At 45.4% G+C, this 21926-nt stretch overlaps 1 protein-coding gene across 1 annotated transcript in view; it reads right to left on the reverse strand.

The window, feature by feature from the left end:
* Positions 1-429: 429 nt before the first annotated feature.
* Positions 430-21926, reverse strand: part of slc41a2b (solute carrier family 41 member 2b) — a 34782-nt gene continuing 13285 nt past the window's right edge. The window contains exons 7-11 of the mRNA XM_048267930.1: positions 21549-21696; positions 20637-20716; positions 15154-15285; positions 13167-13315; positions 430-1797 (exon numbers count right to left, since the gene is read on the reverse strand). Of these exons, the coding sequence (XP_048123887.1) occupies positions 1612-1797; positions 13167-13315; positions 15154-15285; positions 20637-20716; positions 21549-21696 (695 nt within the window). The 3' untranslated portion in view covers positions 430-1611. The remainder of the gene's footprint in view (positions 1798-13166; positions 13316-15153; positions 15286-20636; positions 20717-21548; positions 21697-21926) is intronic.

The following is a 21926-nucleotide window of genomic DNA, read 5'->3' on the forward strand; positions in this document are numbered from 1 at the left end:
ACACTTATATGCGCACACACACACACTTACATGCTAATAATACCACACAACACACACACACACAAATATACACACACAATACACACACAAATATACACACTTATATGCACACACACACACACACACACAAATACACACTTATATACACACACACACACACATACACACACACACACACACACACACACACACACACAAATATACACACTTATATGCGCACACACGCGCACACACACACACACACAAAGGGCATCTTGAGAGGACTTCAAACAGACAAGAAAACGTAATGCCAGATCTGAATTGCGCAGCAATTACGCGCACATAAAAAAGGGCATCTTGAGGAGGACTTCAATGCCAACATTGATGTTTCCAACAACATGTACCATTTAAGGACGCGGACCTTAGCTTAACCTGTATAGAAAAAAAAAAAAAAGAAAAGAAAATAATAGGCAACAAAAAGACTACAAAGACACTGAATTAGTGTTTGGCAACTGTGTGTGTGTGTGTGTGTATATGTTAATGAGACTAGTCACAGCACTGGCACTTGGATCTTCACACACCCTTGGCTGCTCAGTGGACAAAGGCAGCAGCGGCAGCTAGCGAGGCCCGTGGAGAGGGAGAGAGCGAGCGAGGGAGCGAAGCGGACAGCCGTCCACTGAGTCACTGGCGTCATCAGCAGCTCTCGGTCCCGCCTGGACGCGCCGCACAGCAAACAGCACCGCCGACAGATGCTACAATACCAGCAAATTACTCTGCACTGAACACAGGGTTGAACAGTGTGTGTGTGTGTGTGTGTGTGTGTGTGTGTGTGTGTATGGCAATTATACAGACAATCAGTGCTTGGCTATGGCAATTACAGAGGCTACTGGATAACCCCAGTGTGCGTGTTGAGGTGCAAAAGGAAGGGCTCTTGAGTGTGTGTGTGTGTGTGTGTGTGTGTGTGTGTGTGTGTGTGTGTGATTTAGCCAACCATTGCAGAGTCATAACACTGCTCAAGATACTGCAGTGCCATCAGGAACGGCTCCAGAACCTTAGTCGGTGATTGTGTGATTGTGTGTGTGTGTGTGTGTGTGCGTCCGTGCCACTGCATGTATTTAAAATCCCCACGCCAGTCCTCTCAGCCATAAATTTTATGAAGCACATTGCAAAGACGTTTGGGCTGGCCGTTAAACTAAGAGTCTGGCAGGCTCAAACGGGATCAATCGTCTCCACTTTCTTCCTCGACGAGACGAGAAAGGACACCAGCGTACAAACACACCGTCCATAAAAATGTCCCTATAAAAAGCACACACACATATATGAAGCTTACATCCTCCTGGGTGACTGATAACGTCTGGGAACTCATCATTGGGAAGGTCCGAGTAATCTCATATGACATACTGTAGGTAGCTCTGCCCTTGCCCAATAGGAGAAGCAGAAAACATTCCAGGTGCTCAATGATTGGTTAGGGAGCCACTGATGATGCCATTGGCTCAGGCACGGACGAAACCTGCCTGCTCCAATGCTTTAGTCAAAGGAAAGAGAAAGAGAGAGATAGAGCGAGTGAGTGACAGAGAGAGAGAGAGAGAGAGAGAGATGGAGAGAGAGAAAGAGAGGAGAGAGGATTGGGCATCAGTCGCCCACGTCGCTGTCCTGGTCGCCGATGACCCACAGGAAGTGGAAGCTGACGGCGAGCAGGGCGGTGCCCAGGAGGTCGCCCAGCGCGGTCAGGTAGGGGATGGAGAAGCTGTCCGGGTCCTTGCCACTGCGCCATATGGAGTGGACCATCCAGTCAGAAATGCACAACAGCAGGAACACCTGAGAGAGGAAGGGGAGGGAGGGAGAGAGAGGGGCAGGGTGAATGAGAAGAAGGCAAAGGGGGACAGAAAGAGGGAGAGAGGAAGAGATGGTGAATGGAGGAGTGCAAGAAGGGAGGAAGAGAGGGAAGAAAGAGAGAGAGGGAAAGAGGGAGAGAGATTAATGAGTGGAGCACAGTGGTGTAATGATATGCTTCTGCTGCTGCCTTTTTATGTGATGTGCCCATCCAGCCAAAAACAGCCCTCAGAGGGCACTAGCCCTGAGCCACTCTGGCCAGTATGCAAATCTACTGGGAGAAAAGAAAGGACAACACACACACACACACGCACACACACTACGTTGCGCAAAGTTCTCTCTCTGTTTCACACATACACACAGCCTTCAAACTCGCTCGTCCCCCTAGACACAGTGGGGCACCTGCTCAAAGCCAGAGACATCCTGCAGAGAGACAACCTTGGCAGGACGTCTGCATCTCTCTCTCTCTCTCTCTCTCTCTCTCTCTCTCTAGTGCCTGATAAAAGACACAGCAGCTCCTGTTCCTGTCTCTCCTCCTCCTGCTCCTGCTGCTCCTCCTCCTGCTGCTGGCTACAGTATAACCGTCTCTCAGTCCCAGAGCTCTGGGCTCCACACAACAGCTGGGCTCCAGGCTTTGACGCCAGTTAACACAGTTGGACGGACGGACTGACTGCACCATCTCAACCCTCACAAACAAGACTGCAGTCCAAAACTCACGCTCTTGTGGGGTTTTGCTTGCCTGTGCTGAAACGTCTAAATGCGTTATGTCATAAACGTTTATGGCTTGTTTATAATGTTCATGACATGTTCACGACACTCTTATGTAGATACCTTTAAGTAAAGTGCAACCTGATATTCACCTCTCCAGCGTAGTTCAATGCAAATAGCATATAATGGAAATTGACACGTTCTTGTGTGAGAGAGGGGAAAAAAGACCTGCACAAAGCCTTTCCGCATGAGGAACCTTTCGGTTCTAAGGGTGAGGCCTATGGACATGTTGTCGATCTTTGTTCCGTAACCAACATTCTAAATCCCATTAGTATGCACAAGTTGCCGTTCTTTAATTTACATTTAAAGTGTGTAACATACAACTGGAATACATTTAATGCGGCCGTGTGAATGTCTCTTCCTTAAGGAGAAACCCGGAAAATTGTTACATGGATCTCAAGACGTCTAGACGACGCAGAGTACTGTCGATAGGAAACAAAATCGGTGCTAACGAACTACCGAGCAGCTGCAGCTAATGGCCAGTACTCCCGGTCAGCTACAATGCTAGGTCTGGGGGCATCATCTACATGTGCCTTTTTTGCCTCTTAACAGACTCAACATGTCATTAAAAGTTCTGTGCAACATGAACAGGGCCCTTGCGTGACAAAACGATGCGTTTTCAACTCATTCATTGTGATGAAACCGTTTGAATTCAAAGTTTTCAAGGCTTTAATGTGCCTACTTCAGAGTGTCTGACCAGCACAGTTCATTATGGTCACTTGGCCTCCATTAACCCTCCGATGGTCCATGTTCAGAGGCTCGGACTCGCCGGACCGCTCCTCATCAATTTTGCTTATGATCTTTTTCACTTGCACAGATACACCCATAAAAACAAAGGACAGAGACACAAAGTGAGAAATAAAAGAAAAGAGAATGAGAGAGAGAGAGAGAGAGAGAGAGAGAGGGAGAGGGAGAGTGAAAGAGACGGGCCAAGACAAAGGAAACCAGAGAGAGAAGAGATAATCTTCACATAAAAGGAATTTGCTTGGGCTAAAAGGGCAGGTTTGATCTCCTGCTGCTGGCTGTGTGTGTGTGTGTGTGTGTGTGTGTCCTGAGTCTGTCCTGTCTCGCTGCTAATGAAGGCTTTTTTGTGTGAGGGCGAGCAACAGTGCCGGTGAGAGTGGCTCTTGTTGGTGTCGTTTTTGAAGGTGGAGATGACATGCTGTTTCAACACACACACACACTCATGAGAGGGACATGAGGCAACACACACACACACACACTCATGAGAGGGACATGAGGCAGAGCCCTGCTGAGCAGAGCGATGAGAGAACACGCACACAGAGCAGGTAAACACACTTACACACGTCAAACAGCAGGAATATACAAATACATACACACAGCCTCACACATAAATCTGCACATACTGTACTTCTGAGCACACTGAGTACACACACACACACACACACACACAGTCTGGCCCAGTGTGCTGTGTGTAAGTCAGCAGAGGGGCAGAAAGGGCTTCATTTATTTGGAAATGAAAACTGCAGAGGATCATTAATCAGTCTCTCCTCTGGACTGTAGGGGTGTGTGTGTGTGGGTGTGTGTGGTGTGTGTGTGTGTGTGTGTGTGTGTGTGGTGTGTGTGTGTGTGTGTGTGTGTGTGTGTGGGGGGTTTGGGGGTTCAGCTGACCGCTACAGGGCCGAGCGGGGACACGTGTTTTATTTGACTGCAGCAGACAGCAAACATGGCGGTGGGAGGTGCTTTTCTGCTGGTTCAGCAGGAAGACGGAGTTTCCCTCCACAAAGCCACAGATGGATGGAGAAGCCCACAGGTGGAGTGGAGTGGAGCGCCTTGACAAACACAGCTAGTGTCAGTGGGACTTTATGCCAAAAACAACCTGTTGGATACATTTGCTACCGTCAAGATGGCTGACTCGCATATACCTGAAAATAGGCAAACAGGCCATCGGGGTAATTGAATGTGTTCATAAATAAACAGGTAATAAACAATCCATAAATAAACTATTAAAAATAATAAACGCTAATGGGCTTGGGCATGTTGACCTCTAAAGAACTGCAAATGGCTAATAGTGGACAGACAAGCAATTCTGCTTATAAAGTTGACAGTTCTTTTTTTTTTTTTTAAAGTGTAGCCTTTAAACTGGGAGTTTTAGTTTAAGTAGAAACCATTAAAGCTTACACACACGCACACATGCACACACACACATGCACGCACACACACACACACACACACGCTTGTGGAGAGACCAACCGACAGCGCTTTTCGACCGGAGGAGGAATGTGAGCCAGTCTCTGTCTCTGAAGGGAAATTAGCGGGTCAATCAGCTAAAGAGGCGGAGAGGAAGGGAGAGCAGAGTGGACTGGGAGCGGCCGGCCGGCTAAGCTGGAGGAGTCAGAGAGCTTAGCGAGGCACTGACAGGGTTTATGGATCATTCACATGAGTTTTATGGCCTGTGTTAACACATTAAGGGGGAGGGCAAGGGGAGTGTGCGTGTGTGTGTGTGTGTGTGTGTGCACTGGAGAGAGGGTAAGAGTGAGGTGTGAGAGTATGTGAGTTAGGTTGTTTGTGTGGGTGAAAGAGAGAAACAGACAGTGTGTGTGTGTGTGTGTGTGTGTGTGTGTGTGTGTGTGTGTGTGTGTGTGTGTGTGTGTGTGTGTTGAGAGTTGGGAAAAAGTTGAGAGCAGACGAGAGTAATTGAATAAGGTGTGAGAGTGTGAGTATGACTGTGTGTGTGCATTTGTGCGTGTGTGTATGTGTGAGAGGGAAATATACTGTATGGTGTATGTGTGTGTGTGTGTGTGTGTGTCGCGTGTCTGGCTGTGAGGCTGAAGGCCTCCTGGCTTGTTTAGGGCAGAGCCGGGTGCTGACAGGGGCAGCAGCTCTGGGAGTCCTCTCTCAGCAAACAGCCCCGTGCCCACGGATTTTTCCAGAAACTCAAGTAGATAGAGACAGAGAGAGAGAGGGAGAGAGCATTTCTAATATAGTTTGACAGCAAAGTTATTAAAAGTGTGATTTAGCCACAACTCCAGATGGGAGAAAGCTATTAACAGGGCAACTGTCTGGCGTATTCAAATGCATACAGACAGACAGACAGACATAGACACTCACACACACACACACACACACATTCTCTCTCTCTCACACACACCTTCTGTTTACTCTTCCTCTGAAAAATGCATAATTGATGTAGGTCTGCTCAAAGGCCTGCAGTGTGCTCTGTGCAGTAGAGAGAGAGAGAGAGAGAGAGTGTCAGAGAGAGAGAGAGAGATGGCAGCTTCCTCATAGAGTAAACTATCTTGCTCCCTCTCTAACACTAATTCCTCTCTCACTTTCTAGTCACTTTCTCTCTCTCTCTCTCTCTCTCTCTCAATTTCAATTTCAATGGAGCTTTATTGGCATTACTCAATGAAGCAGTGTTGCCAAAAGCAAACATATAACAAAACAACACAGATACAATATGTGGTTAAAAAAAAAAATAAAAAATATAAAATAAAAATAATAATAATAATAATAACAAATGATAATAATTAAAAAAGAGAAAATAATAAATGAAATGTATAATGATACAGTATTACTATATAATGTATATTTATCAATGGGCTATCATGGGTATTGATTATTGATATAAAGCAAAGCATGTCACAATATGGGTCACTCACTTCCTCGATTTATGACATGTTAACAGGTACCTGAAATTGAGTTTTAAACAACTTGTATGCTCTCCCAACAAGTATGGGAGCTTGTCTTCATTTTCTAATAGTTCAAATTGAGGTATAATTTGAATTGAAGGAAATATTGGTTCCTGACTGTGTTGAATTTACTGCATTCAGTGAGGAAGTGTTTTTCATCTTCTACTACTCCCTCACTGCACTGCAAACACAACCTTTCCTCCCTAGGAAGCCAGGTTTGCCTGTGTCTTCCCATTTCTAAGGCTAGAGAGTGTTCACTTAATCTATGGGATGTTAGTAATTTTCTTTGTTTGTACTCGGTAATTTCTTTTAGATAAGATGCAAATTCATAATTGGTTTTGATTTTTTGGAAACATTTCAATTTGTTGGATTGTTCAATATTGTTTAGCCAATATTTGTAATATTCTTCTTTTGTTAATTTTTCGATATGTTTTAACTTTGCCTGAGACATGTCAGGTGTATTCAAATTCAAATTGTGTTTTGATAGAAGATAATCAAAAGGATCTCTCTCTGGGTGGGTTCTCCTCTGTAGAAGGGCGCTGTGATTATATTCCTCTGGTTTTGAGGACAGTACATGGTGATAAAAAACTCTTTTTTGAATATCATGGATATCTTCCAAGTTATTATTATTATTATTAATATTTATTTAAAGAGGAATGCCTCTTGAGATGTGGCATCTCATTTTGAATATCAACTAATAGTGGATATCTTCCAAGTTCTGCTCTGCATGCAATATTTGTTGCATTCCTGTGTACCCCCAAGATGTTCTTACAGAATTCCAGGTGTAGTGTTTCTGCTGGGCTTTTGTCCCATAGCTCATAATTATCTTGATGTTTTATGCCCCAAATTTCACTGCCATAATGGGCTTGATAACCGAATCAAAAATCTTTTGCCACAATTTGATAGGGGTGTTGTATTGGTATAGAGATTTTCTTATGCAATAATATGTTCTCCGTGCTTTGTCAACCAGGTCTTTAATAGCCAGATTAAAATTGCCCGTGGAGGAAATATTTAGGCCCAAATAGTTATAGCTTGTCACTTGGGAAAGTCTGCTTTCACCAAAGGTGAAATTATATTTATTGTCTCTCTCTCTCTCTCTCTCTCACACTCACACTGCACCACTCTAGAGGGAAACATACACATACCATAAACTTCCAAGCTCAACAGGACAACATATCATTCTGTGTGTGTGTGTGTGTGTGTGTGTGTGTGTGTGTGTGTGTGTCTGTATGAAAGTATTTATCTTTACAGGTATATCACATGGGTGTGCTTCTATGTCCATGAAACTCTGGGAGCCTGTATGGGAGTGTGCCAAGTCTGTGAAAATATAGCGCTCTCTGTGAGTGAGTGTGTGTGTGTGTGTGTGCTAACAGAGTGGTATGCATCAATATTTCTGCAGTTACGCCTTTGTGTGTTTGGGTGTGTGTGTGGCACATGGGGTCCCAGAAGGAAGTATACATGTACAGTGTGTGTGTGTGTGTGTGTGTGTGTGTGTGTGTGTGTGTGTGTACGTGCAAGTGTCTACAGATGTGAGATCACACTCCCTCCTCTCTCTTTGTGTGGCCCTTGCCACTCAGCCAGAGTCCCTGCGCTTTGATGAAACACTGCTCCTTTTGTCCCTCCTCGCAGGGGCCCCTGCTTAGGGGCACAGGAGACCCCGTGGGTCCATCATCAGGGGCCATTGGGGAATCCCCAAGCCTTGCGCTGGCCGCAGGTTAACAGCACAGCTACGTCTGGGCCCCCGAATGTTTGTGTACCTAACACAAGCACTCTCTTCCGAGCCCCTAGAACATTCCGGGCCCTCGAGGGGTCGGATGTCGAGGGTGAAAGGTCACTGTAAGGAACATGGTGTCTGAGTGTGAGGATGGGTCACTGTGTGTGCTAGACTCTCTTGCTTTCTTTCTCTCTCGTTTCCTTTCTTTCACTCTCTCTTCGTGCTTGCAGAGAGTTGATTACACAGTAATTAGCAGGCCTGATTCGATGGTGTCTGTGAGTGCGGGCTTGCGGAGGAAAGTAATTGCACTTCTCTGCAGACGGAGGCAACGTGCAAGAGAGAGAGAGAGAAAGAGAGGAGAGAAGCAATTATGGAAATTGTGCACAAAAATGTCTGAAATGGATTCGCTGGTGCATTACTAGCACACGCACACACACACACACACTTATAGCAGACTGCTACCTTCTGCCCAACCACCTACACACACACACACACCTACCAGCATACAACACAGGAACACTCCTTACTGGCACAGCCTTGCTACTGCAGGCTCCAACCTGTCCCATCTCTCCACACAGACACAGACAGACAGACAGACAGACAGTCTTTTGACACTGCGGCCACGTACAGTGTGACCAGCAGTCCACAGACTAAACACGGAAGAGAAACAAACATACTGGCACCTGTGTGGCGCCATGTTTTTGCTACTGTGGGCTGCTATCTCTGTCTGTCTGTCTGTGAGCTAAGACTGTTTGTGTGTGTGTGTGTGTGTGTGTGTGTGTGTGTGTGTGTGTGTGTGTGTGTGTGTGTGTCGAGGGAGAGGGGGGTGGGAGAGAGAAGACCACAGAAGAGTTTTCCTGGCACAGTTCCTGGTTACCACGGACATGTCCCTGATGCAAATGCAAACTGCTGCTAGCTCTAGCGCTAATCTAAATATTCATACAAACATACATACGCACATACATATTCATACACACACACACACACATACACACATCCTAATGTTTTGGACAGACATACCTGATGTGTTGTAGAGACTGATTCATTAGGCCGTTTTTTTTTTTCCATTGTTTTAACAATAGGCACTGGTCAATGCCCGAGCATGTTAAGACGATTAACAAGCAGACGCATCTGCGAGCAGCCCAGTGTTGTTGCTGGGAAACACACACAACATTGCCCACTCTACCGCAACAATGTTGTAACTACTGGGAGCAAACAGCAAGGCTTAAATTCTTTCAAAGCCCTATATCTAATTGGTTCGATACGAGATGGTGTGTGAATAACCTTAGACTACTTTGGAACTACATATTAATTGGGAGCTGGTTCAACTAGTTGCACCAACCAGCGGTACCGAAACCCAATAATGCGTTCCGGGGATAAATTATTTAAGACCGTAGTATTGATAAGCTCCAATGTTAACAATTCTGTTTTTGGTACCGGAGAACTTATGTCCTTTGGAGGTTGTGTGTGGGGGGTGCTGTCAATCAACCTTCAACCCTTAATGTATTACAATGTGATGTGCATGGCATAACCTCAAAGAGCCCATCTGTAAAACTCCTGAAGTTTGCAGATGACAACACAGTCATTGGTTTGATCCAGGATGGTGATGAGTCTGCTTACAGGCAGGAGGTGGAACAGCTGGTCCAGTGGTGCAGTCAGCAACACCTGAAGCTTAACCCCAAGAAGACTGTGGAGAACCTAGATCACCCATAGTGTCTAATATTTATTTATTAGCAAATGTACATACTGTATTTATTCTCATACATAGCCATATTCTACTGCCTTCATTCTACTCTTACTGTTCTGTTTTTATTCTTTTTACTCGTTTTATGTTTTTTTTTTTTTTAAATGTATTATTTTTTTTTTTTATATGTTAAGTGAGTGTTGTACTTTGAGAACAAAGATTAACCGGAGTCAAATTCCTGTTTGTTTACGCAAACCTGGCCAATAAAGCGGATTCTGATAATATAATTATAGAATCATTATAGAAAAAATAATAACTGGACAAACATATTTGCAAAAAAAAATGCATCATATATCGGCAATCGGCTGCACTGATTTCTGAAGATCGGCATCAGGATCAGCTAAAAATCGGCATCAGGATCTTAGAAAAACCCACATCGGTGAGCTCTAATGCTTATTATTCATCCATAGCTTATATCTCATTACAGGCATCTTGTAACCACAGTTCTCAACTGCAAGGTAGTACATAGACTGAGGAAATGCTATTTATAGTAAATCTTAGTCAATGTGTCAATGTGTTACAGCCAATTCCTGTGCATTACCGCCAGTTCCCACACTTACAAACAAACAAACACACACAAAGAGTTTTTAAGTTTGTGTTCCCTCCTTCCACTGGCTTCCACATTACTGGCCCAAATCCTCAAAACTGTAGGAGCCCTTCTACATCTAAACACACACACACACACTAAGGCACGTGTCACTGGTGCAGCTCCAACCTGCTGTTGGCAGCCATATATAACCACATGCACACTCACAGACACACACAAACACACTTCCCCCAGAGATACCTCCTAGCTACAGTTGGCTGCTATTCCAAACATAGACAATGATGCTCACAGGTGTTGCACTAGTGCCAGACCAAAACAGTGTTGGCTGCTACCTGTAACAAAGGATGCTCACACACACACACACTTTATGTCTTGCTTTCCTTGGCCGTTAACCTGCTGTGTATAACTACCCGCCTACGCAGACAGCAGACAAACAGATCTGGCCTCAGGTCTCAGGAGGGTGGGCGACGAGAGAGAGAGAGAGGGAGAGAGAGAGAGAGAGAGAGAGAGAGAGAGAGAGAGAGAAGATGGCGGTGGCAGTGATGGAGGTGGGGAGTGAACTAGAGGGAGAGCTGGAGAGATGGCCTGACCATGCATGACAACTCTGATTAGGACATTAATCCAGCACAGAGCTGGAGCCTGACACACCACAAAACCTGACCAAGAGAAAAGGAAGTGTGTGTGTGTGTGTGTGTGTGTGTGTGTGTGTGGTAAACTAAAAGATGGGGAGCAAGGGATAAGAAGTGAGCAAAGGCGCAAAGCAGCTTCTAATCGTATCATATCCAAGAAGACCCGGCTTTTTTGCACTCTATCGGTCTCTTTCTTTCAGGACACAAGACTCTCTCTCTTTCTCTGTGTGTGTGTGTGTGTGTGTGTGTGTGTGTGTGTGTGTGTGTGTGTGTGTGTGTGTGGCATGCATGATCGATATTTGTTTATTATTTTATCCCCATGCATGGCTACTGCATAGACACACACACACACACACACACACACACACACACACACACACACTAAACTATGCTGCATTCCTGTCGGTGGTGGCGTGCCTTGGCTCCCTGCTGCAGTGAATGAGCTTACTGATGCCTTCCCATCCAGACCCTCTTAATGGGCTCTAATGATCATCCGCCTGCACAGAGAAAACACTCATCCGCACTTCCACACACTCTCTACACAGGCCCACACCCCTGGGATCCTGAGCGCGCGCACACACACACACACACACACACACACACACACACACACACACACACACACACGTGGCCAGTAGTCATATTCATAAAAGATATATATTTGAGATGCTCAAAAATATATTGAATGCACAGACACAAAAAGAGTGAAACAAACTCATAAATAGGAGAAAAACGGTACAAAAACGCATGCACACTAATTCATACACATACAAAATAAATAAAATACAAACACAAATTACAAAAATACATTTGCCATGACCAATGCTACGTCGGCTGCACGCAGTTTGCAGTGAAACCAGCGCGAGAGACCATGGAAACGAACGGAGCGTCTACCAGAAAACACAAGGAATTAGAAGAACGAATGGAGCCAGAGCAGGGAGCATAGACTGAAAGAGGAGGGAGTTAGCCAGTAAAGTAAAGTAAAAAGTACCTAACACATGTACATAACACAAATACATAATGCATTACGAAATATTAACGCATTGTGTTTAGCTATTTCCTTTGTGGGGGGCTGATGTCATGTAATGGAGGCCGCAAAACCTGAAGCAGCTAGATCGTTTATTTTATTGCCTATGGAGTTAGCTGAAGATGGAACGTGAGGAGCTTAGGCAAAATTTTTCAGTTTTAAAAAGTTGCCTGATCAGTTATCACCACTACCACACGCATCACGCACTGTGCGTAGGGCACCAAGAGACAGAGGAGGGACCAACATTTAGCCAATAAATAGTAGCTGTACTGCAAACTGTTTTTCACTCTTGTTAGAGAAAGTATACAATGTCAACATGCACCTACAGCATGTTACATAAAGATGATTTTCGGGTCCTCTCTATAAAGATCAAACTTGAACATAGGCCCTATGCTACTCCATTTAATTGAGAATGCATCTGAGTGCAGGAGAGGGAGAGAAAACGAGTGGCAGGTTCTAGCTGATGATAATTGATATCTCCTTTTTATTAGGTTAAGATTAAACTAAATGCGGCAGTGGTTGGGACAGACTTATGGGGGCGAGAAGAGGAATGAAGCAGGGAATGAGGATATCGACAGAGAAATAGATAGATGAGATCCCAAACATGAAATGAAGTGTTTGCACTTTCTGTGTATATTTTGTGGTACAGTATGTATTCATGGCAACAATGTTAATAAAATGACCAAATGCATTCAGTGACACTCATCTCATAAACTCATAATTCTCTTATTTTCACCAGAAAAAAAATTGGCTAATAGAAATTCTGATTGGCTAGTAACTTTAGAAAGTTACCAGCCACATTGGCTGGTGATCAAAAAGGTTAATTTAGAACCCTGCTGTTCAGTACTCAGAGCTCAAACTCTTATTTTGAAGCCAGAGTGCGGTGTGGCTCATCAATCTTATGCCTGTTTCTGGTGGTTATTGTCTTTCAGAAAGATTGTCACAATTTGACCTTGTTACAATTTGACTTTGGGACACATGGTGGGAAAATCCCCCCAAAAATACTGCCATGCTTGAATTTGTGTCAGCGCGACCTGGGACATCGCTAGCCACACATCACTGGTCAATGAGTATTCTACACTACAAGACCCGTTCCTCCTTCAGTGTCGTCCTTGACCCTCATATTTAGCACCAGCGCTGGATATTTGTTGGCTACGACAAAATTGTGGAATAAAAAGAAAGAAAAAAAAAAAAAAGAAAAAAAATCGGGCTGAAACCGCAATCTGAACCTAGCATTGCCCCAATGGCATCAGTGGCAGGTGTAAAGCTCACCTGGAGAAGGGCGGCGGCCAGGTAGACAATGGTGAAGATGGGCGTGAGTGTGGTGTGGCCGCTCTTCATCAGGTGGATGGTGTAGAGGAAGATCAGGTGACCTGGGATGACCAGCGAGAGAAGCACCTGAGCAGAGCGGTGATTGGCTCCTGAGGAAGAGAGGACAGAGAGCAAGAGAGATATAAATTTGAGAGAGAGAAAGGAAGAAAGGAAGAGAAGAGAAAAGAAAAGAAGAGAAAAGAAAAGAAAAGAAGAGAAAGAAAAGATAGAAAAGAGAGATAGAGGGAGCATGGGGAAACAAGAAGTCAGGCTGAGACAGAGAACACATGAAGAGTTTGGTGTCAAAACGCTATACATCTCCGTTTTTTAAAAACATTAAAAAGTCATGCAATTTAATTGTGTATTTCAGGTAATATCAATCAAATTGCAGTTGTGTTCTTTTGATTGGGTAAAGATAAATCAAATACCAATACCCAAATACAGTTATACTGAAATTACTTACTTACTAAAATTCATTTAATTAAAATAGTGGATATAGCGTTTTTGGAACCGAACTCTTCAAATGTTTACCAATAGATAGCTGGATAACTACAGTATAGAGACACACACACAATAGTGACGATCACAAATTACACTTCCATTTGTTTGCTTTTGGTTTGTATTTGCAAACGTCAGTTTTGGCAACATTTACACCGAGTGCATGTCATGCATGAAAAGCATTTTGAATAGTAAAAGACAAACACAACAACAGAAAGAGAGAGAGAGAGAGAGAGAGAGAGAGAGAGAGAGAGAGAAGAGAGAGAGAGAGAGAGAGAGAGAGAGAGAGAGTGTGGGAGTGGGAAAGAGAATGAGTGAGAGGGAGAGAAAGAGAGATAGAGAGAGTTTGAGGAGAACGGGGGTGAGGTCCAAACCCCATCCTTGTGTGATTATGGAGAGAGAGAGAGAGAGAGAGAGAGAGAGAGAGAGAGAGAGAGAGAGAGAGAGAGAGAGAGAGAGAGAGAGAGAGAGGGAGAGAGGGAGGGAGGGCTGCTGCTGTAATGGATGGCTCTGCCACTGCTCTGGGCCTGCTTGCTGATAGACTGAAGCCCACGAGTGTATGATTTACTGTGTGCATTACGGATACAGTGAGAGAGTGTGTGTGTGTGTGTGTGTGTGTGTGTGTGTGTGTGTGTGTGTGTGTGTGTGTGTGTGTGTGTGTGTGTGTGTGTGTGTGTGTTTGCAGTGCTGAGAGAGACAGAGGCTGTGGGATCACAAGCTTCCAATTAGGGACTCCCCTCTCTGGGGGATATCTGAAACCTTCTGGTCTCCACTGAGAGTCACTCCTGACTGCTCTTGTCTTTACCTTTTGTCTTCACAGCCATGTGAAACAGACATGTCCACCCCGCCACCCCACCCTACCCTACCCTGTTAAGGTCCAGAGTGCCCAGGCCTCTGAGAGGTCGATGGTCCAGAGTGCCCAGGCCTCTGAGAGGTCGATGCCAAGGCAGATGAGCCCTGATCCCTTCACACAGCCTCAATTATGCACTTCTATCTTCATCACAGGCCTTAGCTCAGGCAGTTCGTTGTACAGTAATTAGAAGCGATGGGTTTTAGTATAAATACAAATTAGCTCCCTGGCTGACTCATGGGTTGTGATGATGAGTGTGCGGTGAGACAGACCGTGTGTTTTTTGGGGGGAAATTTCGAGGATTAGGGAACGGTCTGTGCTGGCAGCTGGAGCCAGATGATACACTGGGCTTCCAGTGTGTTTATATCAAGCCACTTTGGAGTGAATCAGACGACAAAAATAGCTCGCTCTGAAAATGGCACTGAAAAATGTTTTCTTTCTCACACAACCAAGGGCAAGGGCTCAGATCTGTGCTCCTCCCAGGAATCTCTGTGGATTTAGGGGGAGAGGGGCAGTGATGCCTTCAGAAATACAAATCTGGCCATGGGGCTCTGCTGTTATCTATTAAAGATCAGGTACTGTACTTTACAGGTTGCCCACCTGATCCACAGAAGGTGCGGCAGGGGTAGTAGCAGCCCTTGGCCTCGTCCGGCACCTCCCCGGGGGCACTGTGGAAGTGCAGGTACGTGGAGATGCGGCTGGACTGGATGGCCACCAGGTTCCCACCAATGCCTGAAATGGGCAGAGAGAATGAGAATGAGGCTATGAATTTGAAAAAAAATGTTCTTCTTACTTACTGAAAAAACAACAACAAAATTCCCACCAATACCTGAGAGAGAGAGAGAGAGTCGGACAGAAAGAAAGAACGAATGAGAGGCTTTGACTTGACTTTTTGTTTTAATAATCAGACTGTCAATAATTAAAGATAAGTTATTTATATAGATTTGAGCTCAACAGCCAATCAAATTACATCCCTCCCTGTAGTGCTCCTCAAACAATGTAATTATTGGTTAGAAATGATCCTGGCTTGGGCTGGGCCACCATTTTACAGAGCTAAGAGTGTGTACAACCTGTGTGCTTTTAAGTGAGGTGCTGAATCGACAGTTGGAGGACAGTGAGGAGTACTTGACTTTATAGATCAATATACACATAAGAATTTGCCACTTGTTATTCACTGAATTACTTACAGTATATGTGTGTGTGTGTGTGTGTGTGTGTGTGTGTGTGTGTGAGAGAGAGAGAGAGAACGAGTGAGTATGTGTGTGTGTGAAGGAAGGATGTAGAAAAACAAAACATGGACAAACTCATTAAGAGAAGAGAGAGAGGGAGAGGGGTGGGGACAGTGAAAATCCAGCCAGACATACTGCCAGTGAGTAGAATGACAAAGAGCCTCCAGCTGCACAGTTCAGTCAAATGCTCCTTAGAAGGTCATCTCTAGTGGTTCTCATATGTTCCTTAGAAGGTCACCTCTAGTGGTTCTCATATGTTCCTTAGAAGGTCACCTCTAGTGGTTCTCATATGTTCTTTAGAAGGTCACCTCTAGTGGTTCTCATTCACTGTAATAGACCTCTGAAGTTTGCCTACAAAAAAGCTACCATCTTTGCCCATATAAGGAGATCCGGTATCTTGAGATTTACCTAATGGGAAAATAACATGGGGATTTGGAATGATCACACCAGTTAAATTCTCGCGGGGACGAGGAAATCAGAAATGCAAACGTTTTGCTCTTGTCCTCTGCTTCGAGTGAATACTGTGATCTCCGGTACATGAATGTGGCACACTTTGATTTTTGTTACCCCAGAGCTAACTTGCAATGCAACTTGCCATGAAATTAGTTAGCAGGTTAGCTCTGGGGTAGCAAAAATATAAGTTTACCGTCTTAACGTACCGAAGGTCACTCGAAGGCAGAGGACAAAAGTGTGTTCAGGAAAACGTCTGCATTTCAGACTTTTTCGTCCCCGCGAGAGTCTAACAGGTGCGATAATTCAAAATCCCTATGTTATTTCCCATAGGAAAAATACCGAATCTCAAAGATGGCAGCTTTTTTGTAGGTGAACATCAGAGGTCTATGAGCACAGAGGTGGAAATGCCCTCTGAACACATTAGGAAAACCCACAGGACAGGTACCGGCAGCCACTGACCACTTTGTTTGCCCTGCACTGCCCCCATCTCCCTCGGCTAGGCTTACAACTAGGAGTTTGCTAAGACCAAGAGGGCATAGAAGAGGACAAAGACAGACAGACAGACAAAGAAATGGATGGATGGACTGAAAAAAGAGACATAGAAAGAAGAACAAAGAGATTTGAAAGAGAACTGCTGAGAAATTGTGTGTGTGTGTGTGTGTGTGCGTGCATGCGTGTGCTTATGAGTGAGAGAGAGAAAGAGGAGAGAAAGAGGGAGAAGAGAGAGGGAGAGGGAGGGAGAAAGAGAGAGGGAGGGAGAAAGAGAGAGGGAGAGAGGGAGAGAGAGGGGGGGAGAGCCAGAGTGAGTAAATGAACAGCCCTGTTCTCCTCTGTGTTGAGTGCTGTTTCCTGTCTGACTCTGGAAGATATTGGTCACTGGGACAATACTCTCACCAAACACACAAAAGGACTGTTACAGTACACACCACAGTGACATTTAACAGTCTTCCTTAAGTCACACACACACACACACACACACACACACACACTAAAAACAGACATGCTCCTCTCTTTTATGACTGAGGCTCTGGCTCTGGTCATCCTTGTTTAACACTCTTGTTAAAAGATGACTCCATATTTCGCAGAAAAGGTCAGATGGTGCCATTTCTAAATGTATTGGCTGTGACTGTGTTTGACAGCGCCCTGAGGAAAAGTGTGTGTGCGTGTGTGTGTGTGTGTGTGCGTGGGTGCGTGCGTGCGTGCGTGCATGTGTCTGTTTGTCTGTCTATCTGTATCTACTGTATGTCTATCTGTCAGTATGTCAGTGAGCATGTGTGTGTGTGTGTGTGTGTGTGTGTGATGTTTGTTCAGTGCCTCCCCAGATCACGTCACCTCATTCTGACCACTCATCACACACACATCTCTCATTGTGTGTGTGGGGGGACGGATCCTTTTAAAATGACAAAAGAACACTGAGTGCCCAATTAGTGTGGTGGTTTGTTCAGAGCCCTTTCAAGCCCCATGTCACAGTACACTGCCCTCATAGTTAACGACCTCCTCCTGTCTGCTGACTCTGGTTCACATTCTCATTCTCCTTGACCTTAGTGCTGCTTTCAATTCCATCAACCACAATGTTCTAATCTCCTGTCTGTCTGCTATTGGTGTTTCTGGCACAGCACTCAATTGGTTTCAGTCATACCTCACCAACAGAAAGCAGTTTGTAACACTTGGTCCACATCAGTCCCCAAGTCCCCTGTCACTGTGGTGTCCCCAGGGTTCTGTACTTGGGCCCCTCCTCTTTCTCATATACATCCTCCCCTCTTGGCCAGATTATTTGCAGCCACGGTCTCAACTTCCACTGCTATGCAGATGACATCCAACTCTATCTTACCACTCCCTCTCCTTCTGCCCCCCCACCACGCTCCCTCACTGAATGCCTCTCTGACTTAAAATTATGGATGCAAAACAATTTTCTCAAGCTCAACACAGACAAAACCGAAATTCTGCTGATTGGCCCTAAAAGCATCCTCACCAAATCTCCCATCTCACTCTCAACATTGATGGCTCATCTGTCCCTCCACCCCTGTTGTTAAAACCTTGGCATTCAGCTGGACTCCACCCTTAGCTTTGATCCTCATATCAAATCACTCACTAAGATTGCTTTTTTTCACCTCCGTAACATTGCACGCCTCCGACCCTTCCTCTCTGCTAGTGATGCACAGACTCTTTCATTATGTCCCGTTTAGATTACTGCAACTCACTTTTCCTTGGTCTCCCCACTAAAACCCTTCAAAGACTACAATATATTCAAACTCTGCAGCTAGGCTCCTCACCCATACCAGACGATCATCACACATCACCCCATTCTCCATCAACTCCATTGGCTACCAGTTCCATCCCGGATCAAATACAAAGTACTACTACTCACCTTCAAAGCCCTCCACAACCTTGCTCCCCTACATCTGCAACCTCCTGACCCCTTACTCCCTTCCCACTCACTCAGATCCTCTGACCAAAACCTCTTGGCTATCCCCGCTCCAGACTCTCCACCCCTGGGTGGCAGGTCCTTCAGTGCCTTGGCCCCCAAACTCTGGAACTCCCTCCCCAACCTCTTCGTGCCTGTCCTTCTCTTCCTGTCTTCAAAGCACATCTCAAGACCTTTCTGTTTAATGATCACTTCTCCTCCACACCCAACACATAGTTCCTACAGATAACTTGTCTCTGTTGTATTGTTTTGTTTGTCTGTTATTGTGTTTCCCCGCCTTTGTCTCTGTTGTATTGTCTGTTATTGTGTTTCCCTGCATTCCTACTATGTAAAGCGACCTTGGGTTTGAGAAAGGCACTATATAAAATTATTTATTTATTTAAGAAGTGTGTGTGTGTGTGTGTGTGTGTGTGTGACCTGTGTGATGTGTGGGCAATGGACATTTCAGACCCAAAATGTAAACAGGGCCACAGATTGAAATACAAACACATACACACACACACACACTTCCTCAGGTCTGAGGGCACTGCAGCATTAGTCGGGGGCTGTAATCTGGGTCAGTGGACTGATGGAGCTGTTTTTGGGATGCAGGAAGGGGAACTGACAGCCCAGAGAGGGGTGTGTGTGTGTGTGTGTGTGTGTGTGTGTGTGTGTGTGTGTGTCCCTTCCCCTGCTGGCAGTGTCTGGCTTATTGTGCCTCTGGGCATAAGAGCGACCTTGTCTGTGTGTGTGTGTGTGTGTGTGTGTGTGTGTGTGTGTGTGTGTGTGTGTGTGTTTTGGGGGGGGGTGTTTTTGTCCATGTGTATGTGTCTGTATGTGCCTCCTCTAATCACAGGATGTGTGCGTGTGCGTGTCTGTCTGTCTGTCTGTCTGTGACAGACACAGAGAGAGGGAAAAAAGAAAGAAAGAAAGAAAGAAAGAAAGAAAGAAAAGAGAGTGAGTGTGTCCTCTCATCTCTTCCACTGGACCCCTATGCATCATCCCAGACCCCAGGCCACCTATTCTCTGCCTATTATCCACCTCCTCTTCTGTAGCTCTCTCTTCACCTCCTTTTTTAATATGTTTTTTTCCTCTTCCTCCTCCTCCTCCATGTGCTGTCCATTCTGCCCTCTCTCCTCCCTTCTGCACTCTGCTCTCTCTCCTAATGGCAAATTTGTTGCATCCACATCACAACTACTTCAAAACAAATTATCGTCAAGAGATAGGCATGCGCACACACACACACACACACACACACACACACACACAAACACACACACCCACACACATGCAAACACACACACAAATCTCAGAGCTTGATATCAGAGGGAGGCCCTGCCACGTGAGATGCCAATTACAGATGCAAGCGCTCCATCTCTAAACGTCTCTCATTAGTGAGTTTTAATTAAAAGCTTATCTGTCTGTGAGCAACGCCAGTACCCAGGGAGCGATCCCAACGTCAGATGAGATGGATGGCTGTGTGTGTGTGTGTGTGTGTGTGTGTGTGTGTGTGTGTGTGTGTGTGAGAAGGGGACATTCCAATGTTTGTGCATTTTACTAAGCTAATGCATGTGATCAGGAGAGTAGTGTATCTGTTTGTGTGCATGTTTGTATATGTGTACAGAGTGTAGACACACACCACACACACACACACACACACACACACACACACACACACACACACACACACACACACACACTCATTATCCCCCATCAATTAGAGTGAGGTCATGTTTTACCATTGGATCTGACACAGGCACCACATAAGGACATCTGTCCAGGCTTCATTTCAACTACCGGCTGCACCAGATCTCTGCCATCTCATTAACCAGCATTGTGTGTGTGTGTGTGTGTGTGTGTTTGTGTGTGTGAAGTCACAGAGTGGTACTGAGGTGACAATACCATTTGGCAGGACATTTGGCAGGACTAAATGTGTGTGTGTGTGTGTGTGTGTGTGTGTGTGTGTGTATGTGAGCGTGTGTGTGCACAAGTCTTACCATTGATGACAGGCGTGTAAACTACGATGCCAGCCAGGTTGGGATCCGACACCGTCTTGTCGAGGATGAGGCCACCAATGCTAAAGAGAAGAACACATGATAGATTTAATATTGGTGTGTGTGTGTGTGTGTGTGTGTGTGTGTGTTCCATACATCAGAAATGGGAACTCTTTCTCAGCGCATTCTTACTGACGTTGTGTCTGTGTACGGCACAGAGTGCCCTCATCTGTTCCTCATCTATGACTGAGTGAGTCTGTCTGTGAGTAAGTGTGTGTGTGTGTGTGCATGTGAGTAAGGGGGTTGTGCGTATGAGTAACATACGTGGGACTAACAGGAGCAATGAGTCACAGAGTTCGAGGTAAACCCCAATCACTCACTCACACACACACGATTTTATATGCCTGAATAAGAGATTGCATGAGAGAGAGAGAGAGAGAGAGAGAGAGAGAGATAGATAGATAGATAGATAGATGATAGATAGATAGATAGATAGATAGATAGATAGATAGATGGGGGAAGAGAGCAGACAAATATGTATTTGTTCATCTGTACAAGTGTGGGGTTGGCCATCTCGCCTGCTCATCAGAGCAGAAAGTTGTGCGTATTGTGATGAGAGGCTGGGTAGGGCGACATTAAAGGAGCAGACACACACACACACTTTGGATCTCTGGGCTGGCTGGGCAGGGGATGATGTAAACACATTTATGTATGCATCATATGTGTGTCGCTTCAGTGTGCTTACGTGTGTGTGTGTGTGTGGACATATACATGTCTACGAATGCTTGTGTGTGCTTACGTGTGTGTGTGTGTGTGTGTGTGTGTGTGTGTGTGCGCGTGTGTGTATGTGTGAGTGTGTGCGTGTGTGTATGTGTGAGTGTGTGTGTGCGCGCACGCCGTGTGTGTGTGTGTTACCTGCTTATGAACATGGCGGTGATGACGGGTTCCCAGCCGGAGTAGAGCAGAGTGCGGCTGGCCGGGTGCTTGGAGGAGATGACCATCCACAGCGGCGTCAGGGACAGGAAGAAGGCACACACCACCGACGACACGTACGGGTGAGAGTCTGATGGGAAACAGGAAGAGACATTTAAAACCCTATTTACTAAACCATCGCCTGGATCAAGGACTTCATCAACTGACCACAGGCCACTTTCTCAATGACTTGGATAAAGAGCGAGCGAGAGAGAGAGAGAGAGAGAGAGAGAGAGAGAGAGAGAGAGAGAGAGAGAGAGAGAGAAAGAGGGAGGGAGAGATAGACAAAGATTATACATGGAATGAATGCAGAGCAATGGA

The sequence above is a fragment of the Alosa alosa genome, chromosome 17 (genome assembly GCF_017589495.1).
Source record: "Alosa alosa isolate M-15738 ecotype Scorff River chromosome 17, AALO_Geno_1.1, whole genome shotgun sequence".
Lineage (NCBI taxonomy): Eukaryota > Metazoa > Chordata > Actinopteri > Clupeiformes > Clupeidae > Alosa > Alosa alosa.